The sequence below is a fragment of the Mobula hypostoma genome, chromosome 8, assembly GCF_963921235.1.
Source record: "Mobula hypostoma chromosome 8, sMobHyp1.1, whole genome shotgun sequence".
Lineage (NCBI taxonomy): Eukaryota > Metazoa > Chordata > Chondrichthyes > Myliobatiformes > Myliobatidae > Mobula > Mobula hypostoma.
This window is the reverse complement of record NC_086104.1, coordinates 3,397,246-3,422,336: the sequence shown is the minus strand read 5'-3', so window position 1 is coordinate 3,422,336 and position 25,091 is coordinate 3,397,246. Positions and strand designations below refer to the sequence as shown.

At 44.8% G+C, this 25,091-nt stretch overlaps 1 protein-coding gene across 1 annotated transcript in view; it reads right to left on the bottom strand.

Annotated features, from left to right (window-relative positions):
• LOC134350665 (uncharacterized) overlaps nt 1-25,091 on the bottom strand; it is a 74,516-nt gene that overhangs the window by 19,557 nt on the left and 29,868 nt on the right. The window contains exon 4 of the mRNA XM_063056170.1: nt 24,089-24,433. Within this exon, the coding sequence (XP_062912240.1) occupies nt 24,089-24,433 (345 nt within the window). The remainder of the gene's footprint in view (nt 1-24,088; nt 24,434-25,091) is intronic.

The following is a 25,091-nucleotide window of genomic DNA, read 5'->3' as shown; positions in this document are numbered from 1 at the left end:
CTCTGTAGTTGCACAAGAAAGTGGCAAAGTCCTGACGAGGGGTCTTGGCCCAAAACATTGACTGTTCGTTTCCATGGATGCTGCCCAATCTGCTGACTTCCTCAGTGTGTTGTGCGTGTTGCTTTGACCCCAGCATCTGCAGAGTATTTTGAGTTGGCAAACAAAGTGCAGTGGCAGGTGGGCAGAGACAAGTGGACCAGGGTATCAGGAAGAGTGCGGAGGTAAATATGCATTCAGTGGTGGAATCTTGTTGGAGATAGGTCTCTCTGGATTCCATGTGATCCAACCTTCCAGAGCAGCCTACCATTTGGAACTTTATCAAAAGCTTGTTGAAGTCCATAACTGCTCTGGCTTTATCATCTTTCTTGGTCACCTCATCAAAAAGCTCATTCAAGTTCGTAAGACATGATTTCTCATGCACAAAGCTATGCAGCTACTTCTGATCAAACCCCATCTATTCAGAAATGTATGAGTTTTCTCTTAGGATTCTGTCTGGTAACGTTTCACTGATATTGGTCTGACTAGTCTATAATTCCTAGGGTTCGCTTTGCCACCCTTAAATCGGAGTTGGAGCTGCCCTGCCAGGGTTTCTTTTGGCAGAAGACAAACTCTGCTGTGGCCAACTGCAGATATTTTAGTGGCATTCAATGGACTTGGGCCTCAGGCTGCGGGGTCATTTGCCGCCGGAGGAGTGGTGTCCAAGCCATCGCACTCTGCCAGAGGCAGCGTAGCGCAAATGTGGTGACAGAAGATTTAAAATGGTCTGAGGGTTCTGGTTGTGTTTTTACTGATATTATATATGTGCCTGTATATGTGAGGACTGGACCTCCAAGTCCCAGATTCACCTCGCGAGAGTTGGGTGTTGGGGCAAGGACTGGACCCAGACACCACAGTGTCACTTCGTGAGCATCGAGCGCTAGTCGACAGGTGATGGCGGTGGGCAGAGAGGTCAATCTATATATTTACATTTCATAGAAAAAGTATTCACCACACTTCGAAGTTTTCCTGTTTCATTGTTTCACAACATTGAATCATGAAAATTTAATTTGGCTTTTTTTGACACCAATCAACAGAAAAAAAACTCGTGTCAAAGTGAAAAGAGATCTCTACAAAGTGATCTGATACAGCTATTCAGAGCACAGTTGCTATTGTTCCCCCAGCATCCAACCTTGCTCCCATCTCACTGCTGTCTTCTCACATCAGGAGGGAGGTAGAGGAGCCTCAGGAATCACGGCACTAGGTTCAGGAACAGTTATTACCCCTCAACCGTCAGGCTCTTGAACCATAGAGTTAACTTCACTCAACTTCACTTGCACCACCATTGAACCCATGGACTTACTTTCAAGGACTCTTCATCTCATGTTCTCAATATTTATTGTTTATTCCCTTGTCATTTTATTTCTGGTGTATTTGTATAGGTTGTGTCTTTTGCACGTTGGTTGTTTAGCCGCAATATTGTGTGTGGTCGTTCATAGATTCTATTGTGTTTCTTGAATTAGCTGTGAATGTCTGCAACTTGGTTGAATTTGGTGACTTTGATAATAAATTTAGTTTGAACTTTGATTATCAGTGTCACATACAAGGCACAATGGAACTGGATGTTCACATGCATATACACTTTGTTGACTGTTGGACGCCAGATACTGAAGACCTTATATGGGAAATATATGGAGCTGATTAAAATAATATTCAACATTTAATATTTAACAATTTCAGGATCAGGATAACTTGTAACTCCAGGTTTAGGAACACAAGTGAAATCATTGAGCAACTGACACAAAATGCAGTGGAATCTCAGTAGGTCAGACAGTGTCTACAGAGAGTATTAAACAGTCAATATTTCTGGCTGAAACTCTATCAGAACTGGAAAAGAACAAGGAAGAAGCCAGAACAAGAAGGTGGGGGTGAAGAAGATGAAAATGGTCAAGCTAGAGGGTGAAGCCAGATGGGTGGGGGAGCGGGGTGAAGTAAGATGCAAAGACAAGCTCCCAGGAAAGATTACGTCACTGTGGTCACAGTCTGGGAGAATTCAGCCTGGGAGTCAGAGGGCCTCAGAGGGGAAGCAGTGAGAGAGGGTCTTACTGAACTCCCGTCCAACACAAGACCTAAGCTTCTTCTGGGTAGGGATCCCTCGTTGAGACTTCGCAGTGGAGCAGCAAATCATAAACACAAGAGAATCTACAGGTGCTGGAAATCCAGAGCAAAACACACACAAAGTGCTGGAGGAACTCAGTAGGCAGGCAGCTGATGTTTCGGACAGAGAACCTTCATCAGGACTGGAAAGGAAGGGGGAAGAGGCCAAAATAAGGAAGTGGGGAAGAATGGGAATACACAGGACGTCATGGAAACAGACCCAGTGGGTCGCAGCTTCCATTGTTCACCTCTTCGCTCTAAACCTAGATTAATCCCATTTATCATCTCCATGTTCCTATCTAGTTGCCCGGGGTTTGACAACTCACTAACCAGTCAACCAGCATGTTTTTGGACAGTGAGAGGAAACCATTGTAACCACAGGGAGAGCATGCAAACACTACACTGACTGCATTGAAGGTTACGGTTCAAGCCAGGACACTGGAACTGTGAGGCCGCTGTTCTACTCACTGTGACATTGTGGGTTGTGAGGTGACTGCTGACACTCTGCCACTGATGGGGAGGGGAAAATGGTCAGTTCAGGTTGTGTGTTTCTTCCTCTGTTTACACAGACGTTTGTACATTTCCTCTGCATGGACTGAAGGTTCTAACTGTCTCTCTGTCTCCACTTTGACCAGTCATCTGTCAGTGGCTTCCTTGCAATCAGTGGGGATGCTGCACTTTACCTGGCGGCTTGAGTACATTCTCGATTCTTTGTCCTTTGTTCGTCTGTAATCTTCACCCATTACAGAGCTCAGAAACACAGAAGATGCTGCAGATGCTGGAGATCCAGAGTAACACACACAACGTGCTGGAGGATCTCAGCAGGTCAGACTGTATCTGTGGAAATGACTATAGTCCTGACGAAGGGTCTCAGGCTGAATCGTCGACTGTTTATTCATTTCCGTAGATGCCGCCTGGCCTGCTGAGATCCTCCAGCATTTTGTGTGTGTTGCTCAGAATGGTTTCTGTTTTGATTACGGTACTGGGTTGAAGAAAGAGTCCACAGCAGGATGAAAACAGAAAATGTTGGCCATACTCAGCAGGTCTGTGAGCAGAGACACATTTGAGGTCGAAGACTGACGACTGGGAAGGAAGCAATGAGGACTGGTGAAGCTGCCGTGAGGATGAGGGAGAGGGGGTGTCGGTGACTGTTACGTGGTCAGTTAGTGAGTGGAATCAGTTCAAGAGTGACAACGTAGAGAAGAATGTGTGAGTATTGAAATAAAAACCAGAAGCCGTGACTGGGAGCTCGGTCTGTAGCCCCCTGCACTGTTATAATGTAGATCAGAGCAATCTTCAGTAACAACACCTCATCTTTCCATTGGGCACATTGCAGAATTCGGGACTCGCTATTGAATTAGAAACATAGAAAATAGGTGCAGGAGTAGGCCATTCGGCCCTTCGAGCCTGCACCGCCATTTATTATGATCATGGCTGATCATCCAACTCAGAACCCCGCCCCAGCCTTCCCTCCATACCCCCTGACCCCTGTAGCCACAAGGGCCATATCTAACTCCCTCTTAAACATAGCCAATGAACTGGCCTCAACAGTTTGCTGTGGCAGAGAATTCCACAGATTCACCACTCTCTGTGTGAAGAAGTTTTTCCTAATCTCGGTCCTAAAAGGCTTCCCCTCTATCCTCAAACTGTGACCCCTTGTTCTGGATCTCCCCAACATCAGGAACAATCTTCCCGCATCTAGCCTGTCCAATCCCTTTAGGATCTTATACGTTTCAATCAGATCCCCCCTCAATCTTCTAAATTCCAACCAGTACAAGCCCAGTTCATCCAGTCTTTCTTCATATGAAAGACCTGCCATCCCAGGAATCAATCTGGTGAACCTTCTTTGTACTCCCTCTATGGCAAAGATGTCTCTCCTCAGATTAGGGGACCAAAACTGCACACAATACTCCAGGTGTGGTCTCACCAAGGCCTTGTACAACTGCAGTAGTACCTCCCTGCTCCTGTACTCGAATCCTCTCGCTATAAATGCCAGCATACCGTTCGCCTTTTTCACCGCCTGCTGTACCTGCAATCCCACTTTCAATGACTGGTGTATAATGACACCCAGGTCTCGTTGCACCTCCTCTTTTCCTAATCGGCCACCATTCAGATAATAATCTGTTTTCCTATATTTGCCACCAAAGTGGATAACTTCACATTTATCCACATTAAATTGCATCTGCCATGAGTTTGCCCACTCACCCAACCTATCCAAGTCACCCTGCATCCTCTTAGCATCCTCCTCACAGCTAACACTGCCACCCAGCTTCGTGTCATCCGCAAACTTGGAGATGCTGCATTTAATTCCCTCATCCAAGTCATTAATATATATTGTAAACAACTGGGGTTCCAGCACTGAGCCTTGCGGTACCCCACTAGTCACCGCCTGCCATTCTGAAAAGGTCCCGTTTATTCCCACTCTTTGCTTCCTGTCTGCTAACCAATTCTCCACCCACACCAATACCTTACCCCCAATACCGTGTGCTTTAAGTTTGCACACTAATCTCCTGTGTGGGACCTTGTCAAAAGCCTTTTGAAAATCCAAATATACCACATCCACTGGTTCTCCCCTATCCACTCTACTAGTTACATCCTCAAAAAATTCTATGAGATTCGTCAGACATGATTTTCCTTTCACAAATCCATGCTGACTTTGTCCGAACATTTCACCGCTTTCCAAATGTGCTGTTATCACATCCTTGATAACTGACTCCAGCAGTTTCCCCACCACCGACGTTAGGCTATCCGGTCTATAATTCCCCGGTTTCTCTCTCCCTCCTTTTTTAAAAAGTGGGGTTACATTAGCCACCCTCCAATCCTCAGGAACTAGTCCAGAATCTAACGAGTTTTGAAAAATTATCACTAATGCATCCACTATTTCTTGGGCTACCTCCTTAAGCACTCTAGGATGCAGACCATCTGGCCCTGGGGATTTATCTGCCTTCAATCCCTTCAATTTACCTAACACCACTTCCCTACTAACATGTATTTCACTCAGTTCCTCCATCTCACTGGACCCTCTGTCCCTTACTATTTCTGGAAGATTATTTATGTCCTCCTTAGTGAAGACAGAACCAAAGTAATTATTCAATTGGTCTGCCATGTCCTTGCTCCCCATAATCAATTCACCTGTTTCTGTCTGCAGGGGACCTACATTTGTGAATTCCACAGCTTAGTGTAACCTGATTTCGCAGTCTGTCTCTGTCATTCATCTGTGGTATTGGCTCAGCTTTTTGCTTTACTTTACCTTTTAGTCTGGCTTTTTCTCTCTGGGAGTGGAGGACATGGCCAGTCTAATCTGACAGGCATGTCCTCCTCTGGCTTTCACAGCTCAGAAATTCTTTTTAGACCATAAGACATAGGAGCAGAATTAGGCCATTCAGCCCATTGAGTCTACTCTGCCATTCCATCATGGCTGATTTATTATCCCCCCTCAGCCCCTTTCTCCAGCCTTCTCCCCATAACCTTTCACACCCTGGTTAATTAAGAGCCAATCGACCTCAGTTTTAAATATGCCCAATGACTTGTCCTCCACAGCTGTCAGTAGCAATGAATTCCACAGATTCACCACCTTCTGGCTAAAGAAATTCCTCTACATCTCTGTCCTAAATGGACGTCCCTCTGTTTTGAGACTGTGCCCTCTGGTCCTTGACTCTCTCACTATTCTCTGTATTCTTTTGTTCTCTGTTCTCACTCATTGACTAGGAGACACGGGAGATCACGGCAGGCCAGCCAGCATCCATGGAGGCAGAAGGATCATGATCCTGCACAGCTCTGTCAATATCGAGGGGAGATGCTGGTCTGTAGAAGGGAGGGGAGGGGGTGAATGTGAGACAGTGGCTGGTAGGGATAGCTGGAACCTGATGAGAAGGAAAGTGAGGAACAGGTGGAGGAGAAGGAGAGGTGGAGATCGGAGAAGGGTAGAGAGAGAGACAAGGAGAGTTGGAAAGGACAGGTGGGGAGAGGGATAGGTAGAGGTGGTGACAGATTGAGACTGCACACACTGGAATCAGCCGGAACCAGATGGAACCAGGTGGAAGAGAAGAAGAGGTGGAGATCGGAGAAGGGAAGAGAGAAATGAAGAACGATGGAAAGGACAGATGGGGAGAGGAGTAGGTAGAGGTGGTGACAGATTGAGACTGCACACACTGGAATCTGATCATCATCATCACAATATGCCATGTCGTATGACGTGGGCTATCATGATCTATGATCATCATTGTTCTTGGAAAAGTTTTCTACAGAAGTGATTTGCCATTGCCTTCAGGGCAATGTCTTTACAAACACAAAATACTCTGTAGATGCTGGGGTCAAAGCAACACTCACAACACGCTGGAGGAACTCAGCAGGTTGGGCAGCATCCGTGGAAAAGATCAGTTCAACCTGATGGCATGAACATTGACTTCTCTAACTTCTGCTAATGCCTCACCTCCCCCTTGTACCCCATCCGATATTTGTTTATATACACACATTCTTTCTCTCTCTTTCCTTTTTCTACCTCTGTCCCTCTGACTATACCCCTTGCCCATCCTCTGGGTTCCCCCCCCCCTTGTCTTTCTCCCCGGACCTCCTGTCGCATGATCCTCTCATATCCCCTTTGCCAATCACCTGTCCAGCTCTTGGCTCCATCCCTCCCCCCTCCTGTCTTCTCCTATCATTTTGGATCTCCTCCTCCCCCTCCCACTTTCAAATCTCTTACTAGCTCTTCTTTCCATTAGTCTTGACAAAGGGTCTCGGCCCAAAACGTCGACTGTACCTCTTCCTAGAGATGCTGCCTGGCCTGCTGAGTTCACCAGCAACTTTGATGTCTGTTGTCATATCCAATCTGTTCAAGCCTTTTAACATTCGGAATGTTTCTATGAGATCCCCCCTCATTCTCCTGAACTCCAGGGAATACAGCCCAAGAGCTGCCAGATGTTCCTCGTACAGTAACCCTTTCATTCCTGGAATCATTCTCATGAATCTTCTCTGAACTCTCTCCAATGTCAGTATACCAGGAATTCCCTTTATTCCATTGCAATATAGATACATATGACTTATGCTTCTTCCTCTCAAATTCAATCATATTGTGATCACTGCCTCCTGAATATTCCTTTACATTAAGCTGCCTAATAAGATCTGTGTTATTAATCAACACCCAATCTAAGATAGCCTTTCCCTGAGTACTGTCATGTACAAGCTGCTCTAAAAAGACATCTCATAGGCATTCAACAAATGCCCTCCTGTCCTTTGAATACAATGTATATCCTTGGACATTGAGCTCCAAACTATAATCTTCTTTCAGCCATGATTCAGTCATGCCTACACATCATACGTACCCATCTGTAACTGCATTACAAGTTTTTCTGTTCTTCCATATACTGCACACGTTCAAATATAACACCTTCCATCCTGTATTCACACGTTTTGATTTTCTCTGCCTTTTACATTGCAGCTCATCTTGTTGACTGCAATTTTGCCCTATCTACAACCTCTCCTCACTACACATGGCCTCTGTCTGTAAACCAGCTACCTCATAGAACATAGAACATCGAAATTTACAACACATTACAGGCCCTTCGGCCCACAATGTTGTGCCGACCATGTAGCCTACTCTAGAGACTGCTTAGAATTTCCATAGCCCATAGCCCTCTATATTTCTAAGCTCCATGTACCTATCTAAGAGGCTCTTAAAAGACAGGCCCAGGAGTCGTACCATTTATATTATATTCTGTCTTCAAATTGGACCTACGAAGATGAACCACTTCACAGTTATCTGGGTTAAAGTCCATCTGCCACTTCTCAGCCCAGTTCTGCATCCTATCGCTGTCCCTCCGACAACACTCAAGACTATCCACAACATCCCAACATTGTGTCATCAGCAGACATGAACCCCACCCTTCTACTTTCTAATGCAGGTCATTTATAAAGATGACAAAGAGGAGGGGTCCCAGAACAGTTCCCTGTGGAACATCACTGGTCACTGACCTCCATGCAGAATATGAACCATTTACAACCACGTTTTGCATTCTGTGAGCAAGCCAATTCCGGATCCACAAAGCAAGGTCTTCTTGGATCCCATATCTCCTTATTTTCTGAAGGAGCCTTGCATGGGGACTCTTATCAAATGCCTTACTGAAATCCATATACACTGCTTTATCTTCATCATTGTGTTTTGTTACACCCTCAAATAATTCAGTCAGGCTTGTAAGGAACAACCTGCCCTTGACAAAGCTACGCTGACTATCCCTAATCAGATTATGTCTCTTCAAATGCTCATAAATCCTGCCTCTCAGGATTGTCTCCTGCAATTGCCCACCACTGAAGTCAGACTCACTGATCTATAATATCCTGAGTTATCTCTACTCCCTTTCTTGAACAAGGGAACAACATTTGTAACCCTCCAAACCTCTGGTACTTCTCCTGTCCCTATTGATGATGCAAAGATCATCACAAGAGGCTGAGCAATCTCCTCCCTCACTTCCCATAGTAGCCTGGGATACATCTCATCCGGTCCCAGTGACTTATCTAACTTAATGCTCATGAATACTGAAGCAAAGTATTCATTAAGTACCTCCGCTACCTCCTCCAGCTCCATGCACACATTTCCACTATGGCTCCTGATTGGTCCTTTTCTCACACGGCTCATCCCCTTGCTCTTCACATACCTGTAGAATGCCTTGGGGTTTTCCTTAATCCTGCTCGCCAAGGCCTTCTCAAGGTCCCTTCCGGCTCTCCTAATTCCATTCTTAAACTCCTTCCTCGCAAACTGTAACTTTAATTCCACCTGAGCAACTCTAGCCAACCTGCCCACAGGTTTATTGGATCCCCTCAAGTTCAGCTGTAACCTATCCTTTTTGTACAGATCATACTTTCCCCAGAAGAGATCCCAGTGATCCATAAATCTGAAGCCCTGCCCCCTGAACCAATTCCTCAGCCATGCATTATCCTGCAAAATCATTCTGTCCTTCACCTCACTGGCATGTAGCAAGGCAACAATCCAGTGATTACTTCCCTGGATGTCTTGTTTCTCTGCTTTCTACCTGGCTCCCTAAAATCTCTCTGTAGGACCTCCTCATGTGGTCTACCTATATCATTGTTGCCAATATGCATCAAGACTCCTGGCTGCTCCCCCTCATCCTTGGAATGCCATGGACCTGATCCAAGACATCCCTGGTCCTCGCACCAGGGAGGCAATATACCACCTGGGTGTCTCTTTTGCACTCATAGAGCCTTGTCTCTGTTCCTCTGACGAAGGAGTCCCCTACCAACCCTGCAGCTGTCTTCACCTCTCTGCTCTTCTGAGCCACAGCACCAGACTCCGTGCCAGAGACCCGGTCACTCTGGGTCTATCCTGGTAGGTCATTCCCGTTATTGAGGGGAATGGCCACAGGTGTATCTGCACTGGTTGTGTATTTTCCCTCCTTCTCACAGTCTCCCAGTTACCCGCCTCCTGCAATCTGGTGGTGACTACCTCCATGTAGCCCGTGTCTATTAAATTTCTTCCTGGGACTCAAGAGCTCTGTCTGATTTTTTACTTCCAAAACCTTAAGTGAACTTCCTTCTTCTTCTTGACTAGACATTCCACTTCTCTTGTCAACCATGGTTCCTTCACTCTCCCATCCTTTCCCTGACTCAATGGGAAAAAGTTATCTAAAATCCCATGGAAGTGGTCTCGAAACAACTTCCACATTTCTGTTCATTGAGTGGTAGAATTATCAATATCCATGGCTTGAATGAGGATGGAGAATTGGTTCATCAAAATCCATCACCAGCCAGACTTCTCTTCTCCAGGGCTTATAGTCAGGCAGCTTTACACAGTGTCCTCCTGTAATAATAACATTCCAGATTGGGCAATACATAATGAGGTCCTCAATGAATACTTCTCTTCGGTATTCACCAATGAGAGGGAACTTGATGCTGGTGAGGACAATATGAGTGAGGTTGATGTTCTGGAGCATGTTGATATTAAGGGAGAGGAGGTGTTGGAGTTGTTAAAATACATTAGGACGAATAAGTCCCCGGGGCCTGACGGAATATTCCCCAGGCTGCTCCACGAGGTGAGGGAAGAGATTGCTGAGCCTCTGTCTAGGATCTTTATGTCCTCGTTGTCCACGGGAATGGTACCGGAGGATTGGAGGGAGGCAAATGTTGTCCCCTTGTTCAAAAAAGGTAGTAGGGATAGTCCGGTTAATTACACACCAGTGAGCCTTACGTCTGTGGTGGGAAAGCTGTTGGAGAAGATTCTTAGAGATAGGATCTCTGGGCATTTAGAGAATCATGGTCTGATCAGGGACAGTCAGCATGGCTTTGGGAAGGGCAGATCATGTCTAACAAGCTTGATAGAGTTCTTTGAGGAGGTGACCAGTCATATAGATGATGGTAGTGCAGTGGATGTGATCCATATGGATTTTAGTAAGGCATTTGACAAGGTTCCACATGGTAGGCTTATTCAGAAAGTCAGAAGGCATGGGATCCAGGGAAGTTTGGCCAGGTGGATTCAGAATTGGCTTGCCTGCAGAAGGCAGAGGGTCATGGTGGAGGGAGTACATTCAGATTGGAGGATTGTGACTAGTGGTGTCCCACAAGAATCTGTTCTGTGACCTCTACTTTTCGTGATTTTTATGAACGACCTGGATGTGGGGTTAGAAGGGTGGGTTGACAAGTTTACAGATGACACAAAGGTTGGAGGTGTTTAAGAATCGCGATGTAATGATGCAGCTCTATAAAACTCTGGTTCGGCCACACTTGGAGTACTGTGTCCAGTTCTGGTCACGTCACTATAGGAATAGATGTGGAAGCATTGGAAAGGGTACAGCGGAGATTTACCAGGATGCTGCCTGGTTTAGAGAGTATGCATTATGATCAGAGATTAAGGGAGCTAGGGCTTTACTCTTTGGAGAGAAGGAAGATGAGAGGAGACATGATAGAGGTGTACAAGATAATAAGAGGAATAGATAGAGTGGATAGCCAGTGCCTCTTCCCCAGGGCACCACTCAATACAAGAGGACATGGCTTTAAGGTAAGGGGTGGGAAATTCAAGGGGGATATTAGAGGAAGGTTGTTTATTCAAAGAGTGGTTGGTGTGTGGAATGCACTGCCTGAGTCAGTGGTGGAGGCAGATACACTAGTGAAGTTCAAGAGACTACTAGACAGGTATATGGAGGAATCTAAGGTGGGGGCTTATATGGGAGGCAGGGTTTGAGGGTCGGCACATCATTGTGGGCCAAAGGGCCTGTACTGTGCTGTACTATTCTATGTTCTATGTTGCTGTGTACATACATCCATTGATGCTTCTGGACACATCTTCAGTGATGTTCCTGGAATCATCGGGTGTTTCGGGTCTTTCAACATCATACAACCTCCTCCAGGTGACCCAGCCGGGTCTGATCAGACCCCAGCTTGTGTCCAGATGGCTAGCTACTTATGACTCCATGGCTCCCCTCTTTTGAGCCACAGCCATCCTGAGGCCCTCTCTGCTGCATCGGTGGTACTGCGGATGGCTCTCCTCTTCCTCTCTCCCTCGATGCCCAAAATGCTGAAGGCTCTAACTAAAGAACGGGCTACGAATCCCCTACAACCAACCTCCACTGGGCAGCTGCGATACTGTTAATAACTGTCTGGATATAATAATACAGGATAAACTTCTAAATCCATCACCAGCCAGAGTTCTCTTCTCCAGAGCTTTCAGTAAAGCACCTTTGCACAGTGTCCAGCTCTAAGAATAATAACATTGCAGGAAGGACAATTCGGACCATAATGACTGTCTGGATATAATACTACAGAATAAACAAGCAAGAACACTTATAAATAGATATAACCATTCTACTCACACTAATGTACAGAAATCAGTAAATGAAAAACTCCAGAAATATGCTGAATTAAAAGTGGAAATTGAAAGTCTATGGACATGAACAGGGTATACATTGTCCCAATAGTAATATCTACAACTGGTATCATCCGAAAGGCATGACCCAATAGCATTAAACAATTAGGGCTACACAGCTGTACTTACATAAAGCTTCAGAAAGCACAATATTGTTGGCCAAATCTGTGCCAGGTGCATCGAGCTGCAGCTCCTCAGAGAACAAGTCAGGGAACTGGAGCTGCAGCTCGATGACCTTCAGCTTGTTAGGGAGAGTAAGGAGGTGATAGACATGAGCTACAGGCAGGTAGTCACCCAGGGCCACAGAAGACAATAAGTGGCTGACCATCAGGAGAGAGAAGGGAGGGTATCAGGTGGTAGAGAGCACCCCTGTGGCTGTCCTCCTTAACAATAAGTACTCCATTTTGAGTGCAGCTGAGGGAGATGACCTACCTGGGGGAAGCAACAGTGGGCGTACCTATGGCACTGAGTCTGGCCCTGTGGCTCAGAAGGGTAGGGAATGGTAGAGGATGGCAGTGTTAATAGGGGACTTTGTAGTTAGGGGGACAGATAGGCGATTCTGTGGATATGAAAAAGTAACAAGGGTGGTAGTTTGCCTCCCAGGTGCTGGGGTTGTGATGTTTCTGAGTGCGTCTACAATATCCTTAAATGGGACGGTGAGCAGCCAGAGGTCGTGGTACATATTGGTACCAAGGACATTGGTAGAAAAAGGGAGGAGGACCTGAAAGCAGACTACAGGGAGTTAGGAAGGAAGCTGAGAAGCAGGACCTCAAAGGTAGTATTTTCGGCATTACTGCCTGTGCCACGTGGCAGTGAGTATAGGAATAGAATGAGGTGGAGGATAAATGTGTGGCTGAAGGATTGGAGCAGAGGGAAGGGATTACGATTTCTGGATCATTGGGCCCTCTTCTGGGGCAGGTGTGACCTGTACAAAAAGGATGGGTTGCACTTGAATCCGAGGGGAACCAATATCTTGTTGGGGAGGTTCGTTAATGCTATTGGGGAGGGTTTAAATTAGATTTGTAGGGGGATAGGAACCAAAGTGAAGAGACAGAGGATGGGGAAGTTGGAGCACAAGTAGAGGCAGCTTACAGGGACCAGCAGACAAAGGAGCAGAATTAGGCCATCTGGCCCATCGAGTCTGCTCCACCATTAAATTATGATTGATATCCTTTTTTAGTCTCCTCCTCAACCCCAGTACCCGGCCTTCTTCCTGTAACCTTTGATACCATGTCCAATCAATAACATATCAATCTCTGCCTTAAATACACTCAATGACCTGGTCTCCACAGCTGTGGCATGTGGCAACAAATTCCACAAATTCACCACCATTTGGGGAAAGGAATTTCTTTGCATCTCTGTTTTGAAAGGGCGCCCCACTCTCCTGAAGCTGTGCCCTCTTGTCCTAGACTCCCCCAGCATGGGAAACATCCTTTACACATCTACTCTGTCTAGAACTTCCAACATTCAAAAGGTTTCAATGATATCCTCCCCCATCCTACTGAATTCCAGCGAGTACAGACCCAAAGCCATCAAATATTTCTCGTATGATAACCCTTTCATTCCTGGAATCATCCTTGCGAAACTCCTCTGGACCCTCTTGAATACCAGCACATCTCTTCTAAAATGAGAGGCCCAAAATTATTCACAATACTCAAGGTGAGGCCTCACCAGTGCCTTGAAAAGCCTCAGCATCACATCCCTGCTCTTGTATTCTAAACCTCTTCAAATGAATGCTAATATGGCATTTTCTTTCCTCACCATTGACTCTACCTGCAAGTTAACCTTCAGGGTATTCTGCACAAGGACTCGCAAGTCCCTCTGCCTCTCAGATTCCTGGATTTTCTCTCCATTTAGAAAATAGTCCACACATTTTTTTCTCCTAACGAAGTGCATGACCATGCATTTTCCAACATTGTATTTCAATTGCCATTTTCTTGCCCATTCTCCGAATCTGTCTAGGTCCTTCTGCATCCTACCTGTTTCCTCAATACTACCTGCCCCTCCACCAATCTTCATATCATCTACAAACTTGGCAACAAAGCCAACTGTTCAATCATCTAAATCATTTATATATGTACAGTATAAAAAGAAGTGGTCCCAGCACTGACCCCTGCGGAACACCACTAGTCTCTGGCAGTCAACCAGACAAGGATCCTTTTATGTCTACTCGTTGCCTCCTACCAATCAGCCAATGCCCTAACCATGTTAGTAACTTTCCTGTAATATTATGGGTTCTTAACTTGGTGAGCAGCCTCATGTGTGGCAGCTTGACAAAGACCTTTTGAAAGTCCAAATATGCAACATCCACTGCATCCCCTTTATCTCTCCTATTTGTAATCTCCTCAAAGAATTCCAGTAGGTTCATCAGACAAGTTTTCCCAGAAGGAAACCATGCTGACTTTGTACTATCATGTCCTGTGTCACCAAGTACTCCATCACCTCATCCTTAACAATTGACTCTAACATCTTCCCAACCACTGAGGTCAGGCTAACTGGTCTATAATTTCCTTTCTGTTGCCTTCCTGCTTTCTTAAAGAGTGGAGTGACATTTGCAATTTTCTGGTCCTCTGGCACCAATGATTTTTGAAAGATCATTTCAATGCCACCACAATCTCTAATGCTAACTCTTTCAGAACTCTAGGATGGAGTTCATTTTGTCCGGGTGACTTATGTATTTCTAGGTCTTTCAGCTTTTTGAGCACCTTCTCTCTTGTAATAGTAACTGCGCCCACTTCTCTTCTTTCAGAAACTACAACAAGGATAGGCTGATATTAGAGCGAAGATGGACTCAGACTGATGGTTTGAGAAGTATCTGTTTAATGCAAGGAGTATCATAAACAAGGTGGATGAACTTAGAGTGTGGATCAATGCATGGACATATGACATTGTGGCCATTACAGAGACTTGGATGTCTCTGGTGCAGGAATGGTTGCTGAGTGTGCCGGGCTAGATGTTTCAAAAAGAACAGAGAGGGAGGCAAAAGAGGTGGGGGTGGTGCATTGCTAATTAGAGATAGTATCACGGCTGCAGAAAAGGAGGAAGTCATGGAGGGATGGTCTACTGAGTCAGTGTGAGTGGAAATCAGAAACAGGAAAGGGTCAATATAACTCTACTGGGTGTTTTTATAGACCCCAATAGTAACAGGGATATGGATGAACAGATAGGGAAGCAGATGGGAGATTTTAACTTTCCTAATATCGGTTGGCATCTCCTTAGTGCAAGGGGTTAAGATGAGGTGAAGTTTATTAAGTGTGTTTAGAAAGGTTTCCTGACGCAATATGTAGATAAGCCAATAAGAGGAGAGGCTGTACTTGATCTGGTATTGGGAAATTAACCTGGTCAGCTGTCAGATCTCTCGGTGGGAGAGCATTTTGGAGGTAGTGACCACAACTCTATCTCCTTCACTACAGTGCCAGAGAAGGACAGGAGCAGACAATTTGGGTAAACACTTAATTGCAGTAGGGGGAAATCTGATGCTATTAGGCAGGAACTTGGGAGCAGATGTTCTCAGGGAAATGCACGGCAGACATTTGCGTGGAATTCTGAAATAGGTATGTTCCATTGAGGCAGTGAAAGGATGGTGGAGTTAAAGAATCATGGTGTACAAAGTATGAAGAAATTCTAGTTAAGAAGAAAAGATAAGCTTATGAAAGGTTCAAGAAGCAAGGTACAGTTACAGCTCCAGAAAATTACATGGTTGCTAGGAAGGAGCTTAAGAATGAAACTAGGAGAGCCAGACGGGACCTTGAGAAGGCCTTGGTGAGCAGGATTAAGGAAAACCCCAAGGCATTCTACAGGTATGTGAAGAGCGAGAGGATGAGACATGTGAGAATAGGACCAATCAGGTGCGATAGTGGAAATGTTTGCATGGAGTCAGAGGAGATAGTGGAGGTACTGATGAATACTTTGTTTCAGTGTTCACCAGGGAAAAAGACCTTGGTAATGGTAAAGATGGCCTACAGCAGACTGAAATGCGTGAATGTATAGACATTAAGAAAGAGGATGTGCTGGAGCTTTTGAAAAGCATTAAGTTAGATTAGTCACTGGAACCGGATGAGATATACCACAGGTTACTGTGGGAAGTGAAGGAGGAGATTGCTGGGCCTCTTGTGATGATCTTTGTATCATCAATAGGTTCAAGAAAACTACCGGAGGATTGGAGGGTTGCAAATGTTGTTCCTTTGTTCAAGAAAGAGAGTGGTGATAACACAGGAAATTACAGACCAGTGAGTCTGAATTCAGTGGTGGGCAAGTTATTGGAGAAGATCCTGAGAGGCAGGATTCATGAGTATTTGGAGAGAGATAGTCTGATTAGGGATAGTCAGCATGGCTTGGTCAAGGGCAGGTCATGCCTTACGGGTCTGATTAAATTCTTTGAGGATGTAACAAAACACATTGATGAAGGTTGTGAAAGTGATGAAGTGGATGTGGTGTATATGAATTTCAGAAGGTATCTGATAAAGTTTGCCATGCAAGGGTCCTTCAGGAAGTAAGGAGGCATGGGATCCAAGGAGACCTTGCTTTGTGCATCCTGAATTGGCTTGGCCACAGAAGGCAAAGGGTGGTTGTAGGTGATTCGCACTCTACATGGAAGTCAGTGACCAGTGGTGTCTGCAGAGATCTGCGCTGGGACCCCTCCTCTTTGTGATATTTATAAATGACCTGGATAAAGGAGTAGAAGGTTGGGTTAGTAAGTTTGCTGATGACACAAAGATTGGGGGTGCTGTGGATACCTGGAGAGTTGTCAGAGGGACAGCAATAGGATGCAGAATTGGGCTAAAATGTGGCAGTTGGACTTTAACCCAGATTAGTGTGAAGTTAATCATTTTGATAGGTCCAATTTGAAAACAGAATATAATATAAATGGTTAGTGTGGAGGATCTGAAAGATCTTGGGGTCCACGTCCATAAAATACTCAAAGCAGGTTGACAGTGTTGCTAAGAAGAGGTATGGTGTGTTGACATTCATCAACCATGGGAATGAGTTCAAGAGCCATGAGGTAATGTTTCAGGTATATAAGACCTTGGTCAGACCCCACTTGGAGTACTGTGTTCAGTTCTGGTCGCCTCACTACAGGAAGGATGTGGATACTATAGAGAGAGTGCAGAGGAGATTTACAAGGATGTTGCCTTGGATTGGAAGGCATACCTTATGGGAACAGTTTGAGTGTACTTGGCCTTTTCTCCTTGGAGCGATGGAGAATGAGAGGTGACCTGATTGAAGTGTATAAGATGATGAGAGACATTGATCATGTGGAGAGCCAGAGGCTTTTTTCCCAGGGCTGACATGGCTATCACAAGGGGGCACAGTTTTAAGGTGCTTGGAAATAGGTAGTGAGGGGATGTCAGGGGTAAGTGTTTCACACAGAGAGTGGTGGGTGTGTGGAGACTATAGGGTCTTTTAAGAGCCTCTACATGGAGCTTAGAAAAATAGAGGGCAATGCGCTAGGGAAATTCTAGGCAGTCTCTAGAGTAGGTTACATGGTCGGCACAATATAGTGGGCTGAATGGCCTGTAATGTGCTGTAAATTTCTATGTTCTATGTTCTATTAAATACCACTAGAATAGTCTGATAGTTCCTTGCAATTGAGAAATTACCTTGCTTGGATATGCCCGTACCTCAGGTTTTACCAGCTTGAGCTGAGAAAAATTAAATAATAATAATTATTATTACATTCCAAATAAAAAGAAATTTTCAAAGGGAAGATGGACACTACTGTGGCTGACAAGTGAAGTCAGAGCCAGAGTAAAAGCAAAAGAGATGGCATACAAAGAAACCAGAGCTAGTGGGAAGATAGAGAATTGGGGAGCTTTTAAAAACTTGCATAAGGAAATTAAGAAGGTCATTAGGAAGGAAAAGATGAATTATGAGAGGAAGCTGGCGACTAATATCGAAGAAGATATGAAAAGCTTTTTTAAGTATATAAAGGGTAAAAGAGAGTTGAGGGTAGATATAGGAGCAATACAAAATGATGCTGCAGATATCGTAATGAGAGATGCAGAGATGGCAGAGGAACTGAATGTGTATTTTGCATCGGTCTGCACAGTGGAAGACATTTGCAGTACACTGAAAATTCTAGAGTGTCAGGGAAGTGAAGAATGTGCAATGAAATTTACGACTGAGAAGGTGTTCGGGAAGCTTAATGTTCTGAGGGTGGATAAATCTCCTGGACCTAATGGAATGCACCCTCGGATTCTGAAGGAAGTAGCTGGAGAGATTGTGGAGGCATTAACGATGATCTTTCAAAAACTGATAGGTTCTGGCATTGTACCGGATGACCAGAAAATTGCAAATGTTACTCCGTGATTTAAGAAGGGTGGGAGGCAGCAGAAAGGAAACTACAGACGTGTTAACCTGACATCGGTAGTTGGGAAGTTGTTGGAATCAATTGCTGGGGATGAGATTACAGAAAACCGGGAGCCACGTGACATTTAGGCCAAAGCCAGCGTGGTTTCCTGAAAGGAATATCTTGCCTGACAAACCTACTGCAATTCTTTGAGGAAATTACAAGTAGGGTAGACAAAAATGATGCAGTAGACGTGGTGTATTTGGATTCTCAGAAGGCCTTTAACAAGGTGCCACAGATGAGGCTGCTTAGCAAGATAAGAGCCCATGGAGTTACAGGGAAGTTACTAGCATGGGTGGAGCATTTGCTGGTCGGCAGAAAACAGGAAGTGTGAATAAAGTGATCCTATTCTGGCTTGCTGCCAGTTACCAGTGGAGTTCCACAGGGGTCGGTGTTGGAACTGCTGATTTTTACGATGTATGTCAATGATTTGGACTACTGTATTAATGGACTTGTGGCTAACTTTGCCGATGATGCAAAGATAGGTGGAGGTGTGAGTAGTGTTGAGGAAACAGAGAGCCTGCAGAGAGACTTAGATAGTTTGGGAATGGGCAAAGAAGTGGCAAATGAAATACAAAGTGGAAAATTGTGTGGTCATGCACTTTGGTGGAAGAAATAAACAGGCAGACTATTATTTAGATATGGAGAGAATTCAAAATGCAGAGATGCAAAGGGACTTGGGAGTTCTTGTGCAAGATACCCTAAAGATAAATCTCCAGGTTGAGTCGGTTGTGAAGAAGGCGAATGTAACGTTGGCATTCATTTCTAGAGGTATAGAATATAAGAGCAGGGATGTGATGTTGAGGCTCTATAAGGCACTCGTGAGACCACACTTGGAGTATTGTGTGCAGATTTGGTCTCCTTATTTTAGAAAGGATTTACTGACATTGGAGAGAGTTCAGTGAAGATTCACAAGAATGATTCCAGGAATGAAAGAGTTACCATATGAGGAATGTCTGGCAGCTCTTGGGTTGTATTGCCTGGAGATCAGTAGATTGAGGGGAGATCTTATAGAAACATTCTGAATGTTAAAAGGCCTGAACAGATTAGATACGGCAAAGTTATTTCCCATGGTAGGGGATTCTATGACAAGAGGGCACGGGTTCAGGATTGATGGACATCCACTTAGAACTGAAATACAGAGAAATTACTTTAGTCAGAGGTGGCAAATCTATGGAACTCGTTGCCACGAGCAGCTGGGGAGGCCAAGTAGATATAGATAGGTTCATGCATAGCTAGAGCATCAAAGGGTATGGGGCGAAAGCAGGGAAGTGGGGATGACTGGAAGAATTGGATCAGCCCATGATTGAATGGCGGAGCAGACTTGATGGGGGCAAATGGCCTTCTTCTGTTCCTATATAACCATATAACCATATAACTATTACAGCACGGAAACAGGCCATCTCGGCCCTTCTAGTCCATGCCGAACTCTTACTCTCACCTAGTCCCACCGACCTGCACTCAGCCCATAACCCTCCATTCTTTTCCTGTCCATATAGCTGTCCAATTTAACTTTAAATGACAACATCGAACCTGCCTCAACCACTTCTGCTGGAAGCTCGTTCCACACAGCTACCACTCTCTGAGTAAAGAAGTTCCCCCTCATGTTACCCCTAAACTTTTGCCCTTTAACTCTCAACTCATGTCCTCTTGTTTGAATCTCCCCCACTCTCAATGGAAAAAGCCTATCCATGTCAACTCTGTCTATCCCCTTCATAATTTTAAATACCTCTATCAAGTCCCCCCTCAACCTTCTACGTTCCAAAGAATAAAGACCCAACTTGTTCAACCTTTCTCTGTAACTTAGGTGATGAAACCCAGATAACATTCTAGTAAATCTTTTCTGTACTCCCTCTATTTTATTGACATCTTTCCGATAATTTGGTGACCAAAACTGTACACAATACTCCAAATTTGGCCTCATCAATGCCTTATACAATTTCAGCATTACATCCCAACTTCTATAGTCAATGCTCTGATCTATAGGGGCCAGCATACCAAAAGCTTTATTCACCACTCTATCCACATGAGATTCCACCTTCAGGGAACTATGCACCATTATTCCTAGATCCCTCTGTTCTACTGCATTCTTCAATGCCCTACCATTCACCATGTACGTCCTATTTTGAATAGTCCTTCCAAAATGTAGCACCTCACATTTATCAGCATTAAACTCCATCTGCCATCTTTCAGCTCACTCTTCTGTCTGTCTGCTGAGGAACCATATCCAATGCAGACGTTGGTGACCATGGTTTTCTATATAGATCTATCCTTCGTTCTGTGGATGACTTCCATTTCCTTGATGTGTAACCACCTGGCTAGGCTTTTGCTGTACATAAGCCGAAGTGTTCCTCTAGGTTTGCTCCCCTCGATCTTTCCAGAGAGTATGAGTTTTTCTAGTTCAACTTTCTGTATGATGTGTCCTAGGAATCTGAGTTGTCTTTCTCTTATTGTTGGTATGAGTGATCTAACTGCTTGGGCTCTTCTGAGAACTTTTTCATTTGATGTGTGTGTGGTCCATGATATTTTTAACATTCTCCCGTAGAACCATAATTCAGCTGCTTCTAGTCTCTTTTCCATTGCTGGAGAAATGGTCCAGCATTCACTTCCATAAGTCAGGATAGAATAAATGTAGCACTGCAGTATTCTGTTTTTAGTGTACGTGCTCATCTTTCTGTCTGTTAATATGGTCTTTGTTTTTTGGAAAGCTTCTTTCGCCATTGCTATTCTGTATTTGATATGTGTCGCACCTGCCATTACTTGTTATTAGGTTGCCAAGATATATGAACTTGTTGACTTGTTTGATGTTTGTATTTCTGATCTTGATCACCCATTGTGGGATGTTTGTCTTTCTGGAGATGACCATGCTTTCTGCCTTCCTAGTGTTGATTGAGAGGCCTCTGCGATCACTTTCTGCTGCCACTATAGTGAGTAGTTCCAGATGTTTTGTTTCTAAGTCATCTATTAGTATGATGTCATCAGCATATCTGATGTTATTTATATTATGGCCTCCAATTGTGAATCCTTTGATGTCTTTGATACCTCTCAAGATATTTTCACTATACAGGTTGAATAAGTCTGGCGAAAAGACACAACCTTGCCTGACTCCTCTCATGATATTCACATACTCACTCACTTCTCCTTCTATTCTGATGGATGCTGTCTGGTCCCAGTATAAGTTTCTTAAGAAACATATATCTTTCCCATCTATGTCAAGATCTTGAAACATATCCAGAAGATCTTGCTGCCTTACAGTGTCAAAAGCTTTTGTATAGTCGATGAAACATAGGTAGATGTCTTTTTGTACCTGGATGACTCGTTCAGTGATCTTCCGTAGCATGAAAATTGCATATCTGGTTCCAGTGTTTTCCACAAAGCTGCATTGTTCTTTACTGATTTCTGGTTTTATACAGCGTCTTGCTCTCATCATGATTACTCTGGCTCATCAGGCTTATTGTACGATGTAACTCACTTTCTGTTGCTCCCTCTTTCTTAGGAACTGTGATGAACACTGATTTACTTAAATCATCAGGTATCTCCCCATGATCATAGATTTCATTTGCTATTTCTGTTATTTTCTCTATTCCAAAATCTTCTAAGGCCAGTATCATTTCAAACGCAATGTTGTCTGGACCAGTTGCTCTGTTATGTTTTGTTTTATTTATGGCTGCTCGAATTTCTGATTTTAGAATGCTAGGTCCTTCAAAATTCTTCTTTATATTCAGTTTTTCTCCTCTTTGGTCTTCAAAAAGTCCTTTTATATATTCTGTCCAACTGATTAGGATTTCTTCTTTGTTCATAACTAAGCTGTCATCTTTTGCCTTGATGCATCCACTTGCTGAGCAAGGTAATTTCCCCATTAGTTCTTTAATCTTACTGTGGATGTTGTTTACTTTCTTGGATGTTGTTTAAACCAAGTGTTGGTGATTATCTGATTGTTTGTTTTACAGCATGATATAAGCTTTTCTCCTCTTTCATTTCTTTCTTCCAATCCCTGGTCTCCAAAAATATGGTCTCCTCTTCCCTCACCAACTTTTGCATTGAAGTCGACCATGACTATGATTTGCATTCTTCTAGTGCTTTGTCTGGGGAGTGATAGAACATAGAACATAACATAGAATAGTACAGCACATTACAGGCCCTTCGGCCCACAATGTTGTGCTGACCATCAAACCCTGCCTTCCATATAAGCCCTTTTATTGTCATTTAGTAATGCATGCATTAAGAAATGATACAATATTTCCTCCAGTGTGGTATCACAAAACACAGGACAGACCAAGACTGGAAAAACTAACAAAACCACATAATTATAACATATAACAGTGCAACAATACCATAACTTGATGAAGAACAGTCCATGGCACAGTAAAAAGTTCAAAGTCTCTCAAATGTCCCACATCTCACACATAAAATAATATGCAGATGCTGTGATCAAAGCAACACTTTCAGTACGCTAGATGAACTCAGCAGGTCGGGCAGCATCAGCTAGAAATGATGACTCGACGTTTCGGGCCGGAACCCTTCGTCAGGACTGAAGAATGAAAGATGGGGAAGGACTTGAAGAATCCTTGTAGCTTCAGTTGACAGACCAGTAATTTGAAAGACAAAGGGGTGGGGGAGGGGAAGCATTGACATCATAGCCCTGAAAACAATGGGTGGTAGAAGAAGGAGGCGGAACCATGAGGGAGCTGGGGGAGGGGGTAGAGTGAAATAGGGATAGAGGAAGGGAGGGGGAGGGAATTACCGGAAGTTGGAGAATTCTATGTTCATACCAAGGGGCTGGAGACTACCCAGACGGTATATGAGGTGTTGCTCCTCCAATCTGAGTTTAGCCTCATCATGGCAGTAGAGGAGGCCATGTATGGACATATCTGAATGGGAATGGGAAGCAGAGTTGAAGTGGGTGGCTACTGGGAGATCCTGTCTGTTGTGGCGGACGGAGTGGAGGTGCTCGATGAAGCAGTCCCCCAATCTGCGTCATGTTTCACCGATGTAGAGGAGGCCGCACCGGGAGCACCGGATGCAATAGATGACCCCAACAGACTCACAAGTGAAGTGTTGCCTCACCTGGAAGGACTGTTTGGGGCCCTGAATGGTTGCAAGAGATGAGGTGTAGGGACAGGTGTAGTACTTACGCTTACAGGGATAAGTGCCGGGTGGGAGATCAGTGGGGATGGACGTGCGGATAAGGGACTCGCGGAGGGACCGATCCCTGCGGAAAGCGGAGGGGGTGGAGAAGGAAAGATGTGCTTAGTGGTGGGGTCCTGTTGAAGGTGGCGAAAGTTGAGGAGGATAATGTGCTGAATCTGGAGGCTGGTGGGGTGGTAGGTAAGGGTTTGTGCTTGTGTTTAAAGGTGTCAACTGAGTTTTATCATTTTATGTTTTGAATTCTGCATTTATAGGCACTATTGAGGGAGGTGTTTTAGATTTAAGAGAGTCTGATCTATGACTCTGAACACTGAACAGTTTCTCCTTTTCTCTCCTGTGATAACACACTCCACATTGACATTTATTTTCAAATATCCAACTGGACACACAGAGCAGACGATCAGTCACCATGTTGTGCTCCCCACCCATGAGTTAGGGGCCACAGTGCTCTGGATCGTGTCCCAGTGATGGGGCTCCAGTATTACACTGTGTGTTCTTCAGTACAATGTGCCCAGCCACGGGAAGTGAGTGGTGGTGGAATAACTCCCAATGCAGGAACACACTGCTGAATAAATAGAACTTGTACTCACTGGTTACGATGAGCTGGGTGCCGTTCCCATCGATGTCTCCCCACACTCTGCAGTAATAGACGGCAGAATCACTGTGCACCACGTCTGTGACTGTCAGGGTGAAGCTGCTGTTGGACGTGTCTCTGTAGGACTGGAACCTCTCAGTGAAACCCCGTCCCCACTCTGGGCTGCCTCCTGCCCTGTGTTTTAAAACCCACTCCATGTCCTGCCCAGGTAGTTTCCGATACCAGTGGACGTCGGTGTCTTCCAGCCTGGCTTTGCTCATGGTACACCATAACCACGCCGTGTGACCCTCAGTGACACGCTGTACGCTCGGGGACTGGATAAGGACAGGAACGTCTGCACCTGTAAGGGAGAATATCGTCACTTCAACCCCAGCTTGAAGCAGACATCTTTTGTTACATGACCTCTTGTGAAAGTCTCAAACACTTTATTGCTTCTGATATTAATATTATGTTCCAGCTGTTCCCGAGTTTACAGAGTTCAGTGACACGCTGTATGCTCGGGGACTGGATAAGGACAGGTTTGTCTGCACCTGTAAGGGAGAAGATTGTCACTTCACACCCTGCTTGAGGGAGGTGGGTGGATGAAGGTGCTGTGTGGGGGACCTGGTTTCGAACACTGTTACTGAGACACGGAATTGGAGAGAACAGGCCCTGTCTACAGAATTCCTCTGAAAGCCGAGGGTAGGAGCCAAATCTCCACTGCACCCTTGTCAAAGCTGGCAAGGTCTCTCAGCACTTCTGAAAGCCCCTGACGGTCAAGAATTGTCAGCTCCCTGGAAAGACTCTCTGGGGCCCTGAATGGTAGTGAGGGAGGACGTGTCGGGGTAGGTAGGGCATTTGTTCCACTTGCAAGGATAAGATCGGAAGACCAGTTCTATGTTCATAAGACCAGAAGACCTTAAGATATAGGGGCAGAATTAGACCATTTGGCCCATCAAGTCTGCTCTTCCATTTCATCATAACTGATCTAATTGCCCTCTCAGCCCCAATCTCTATCC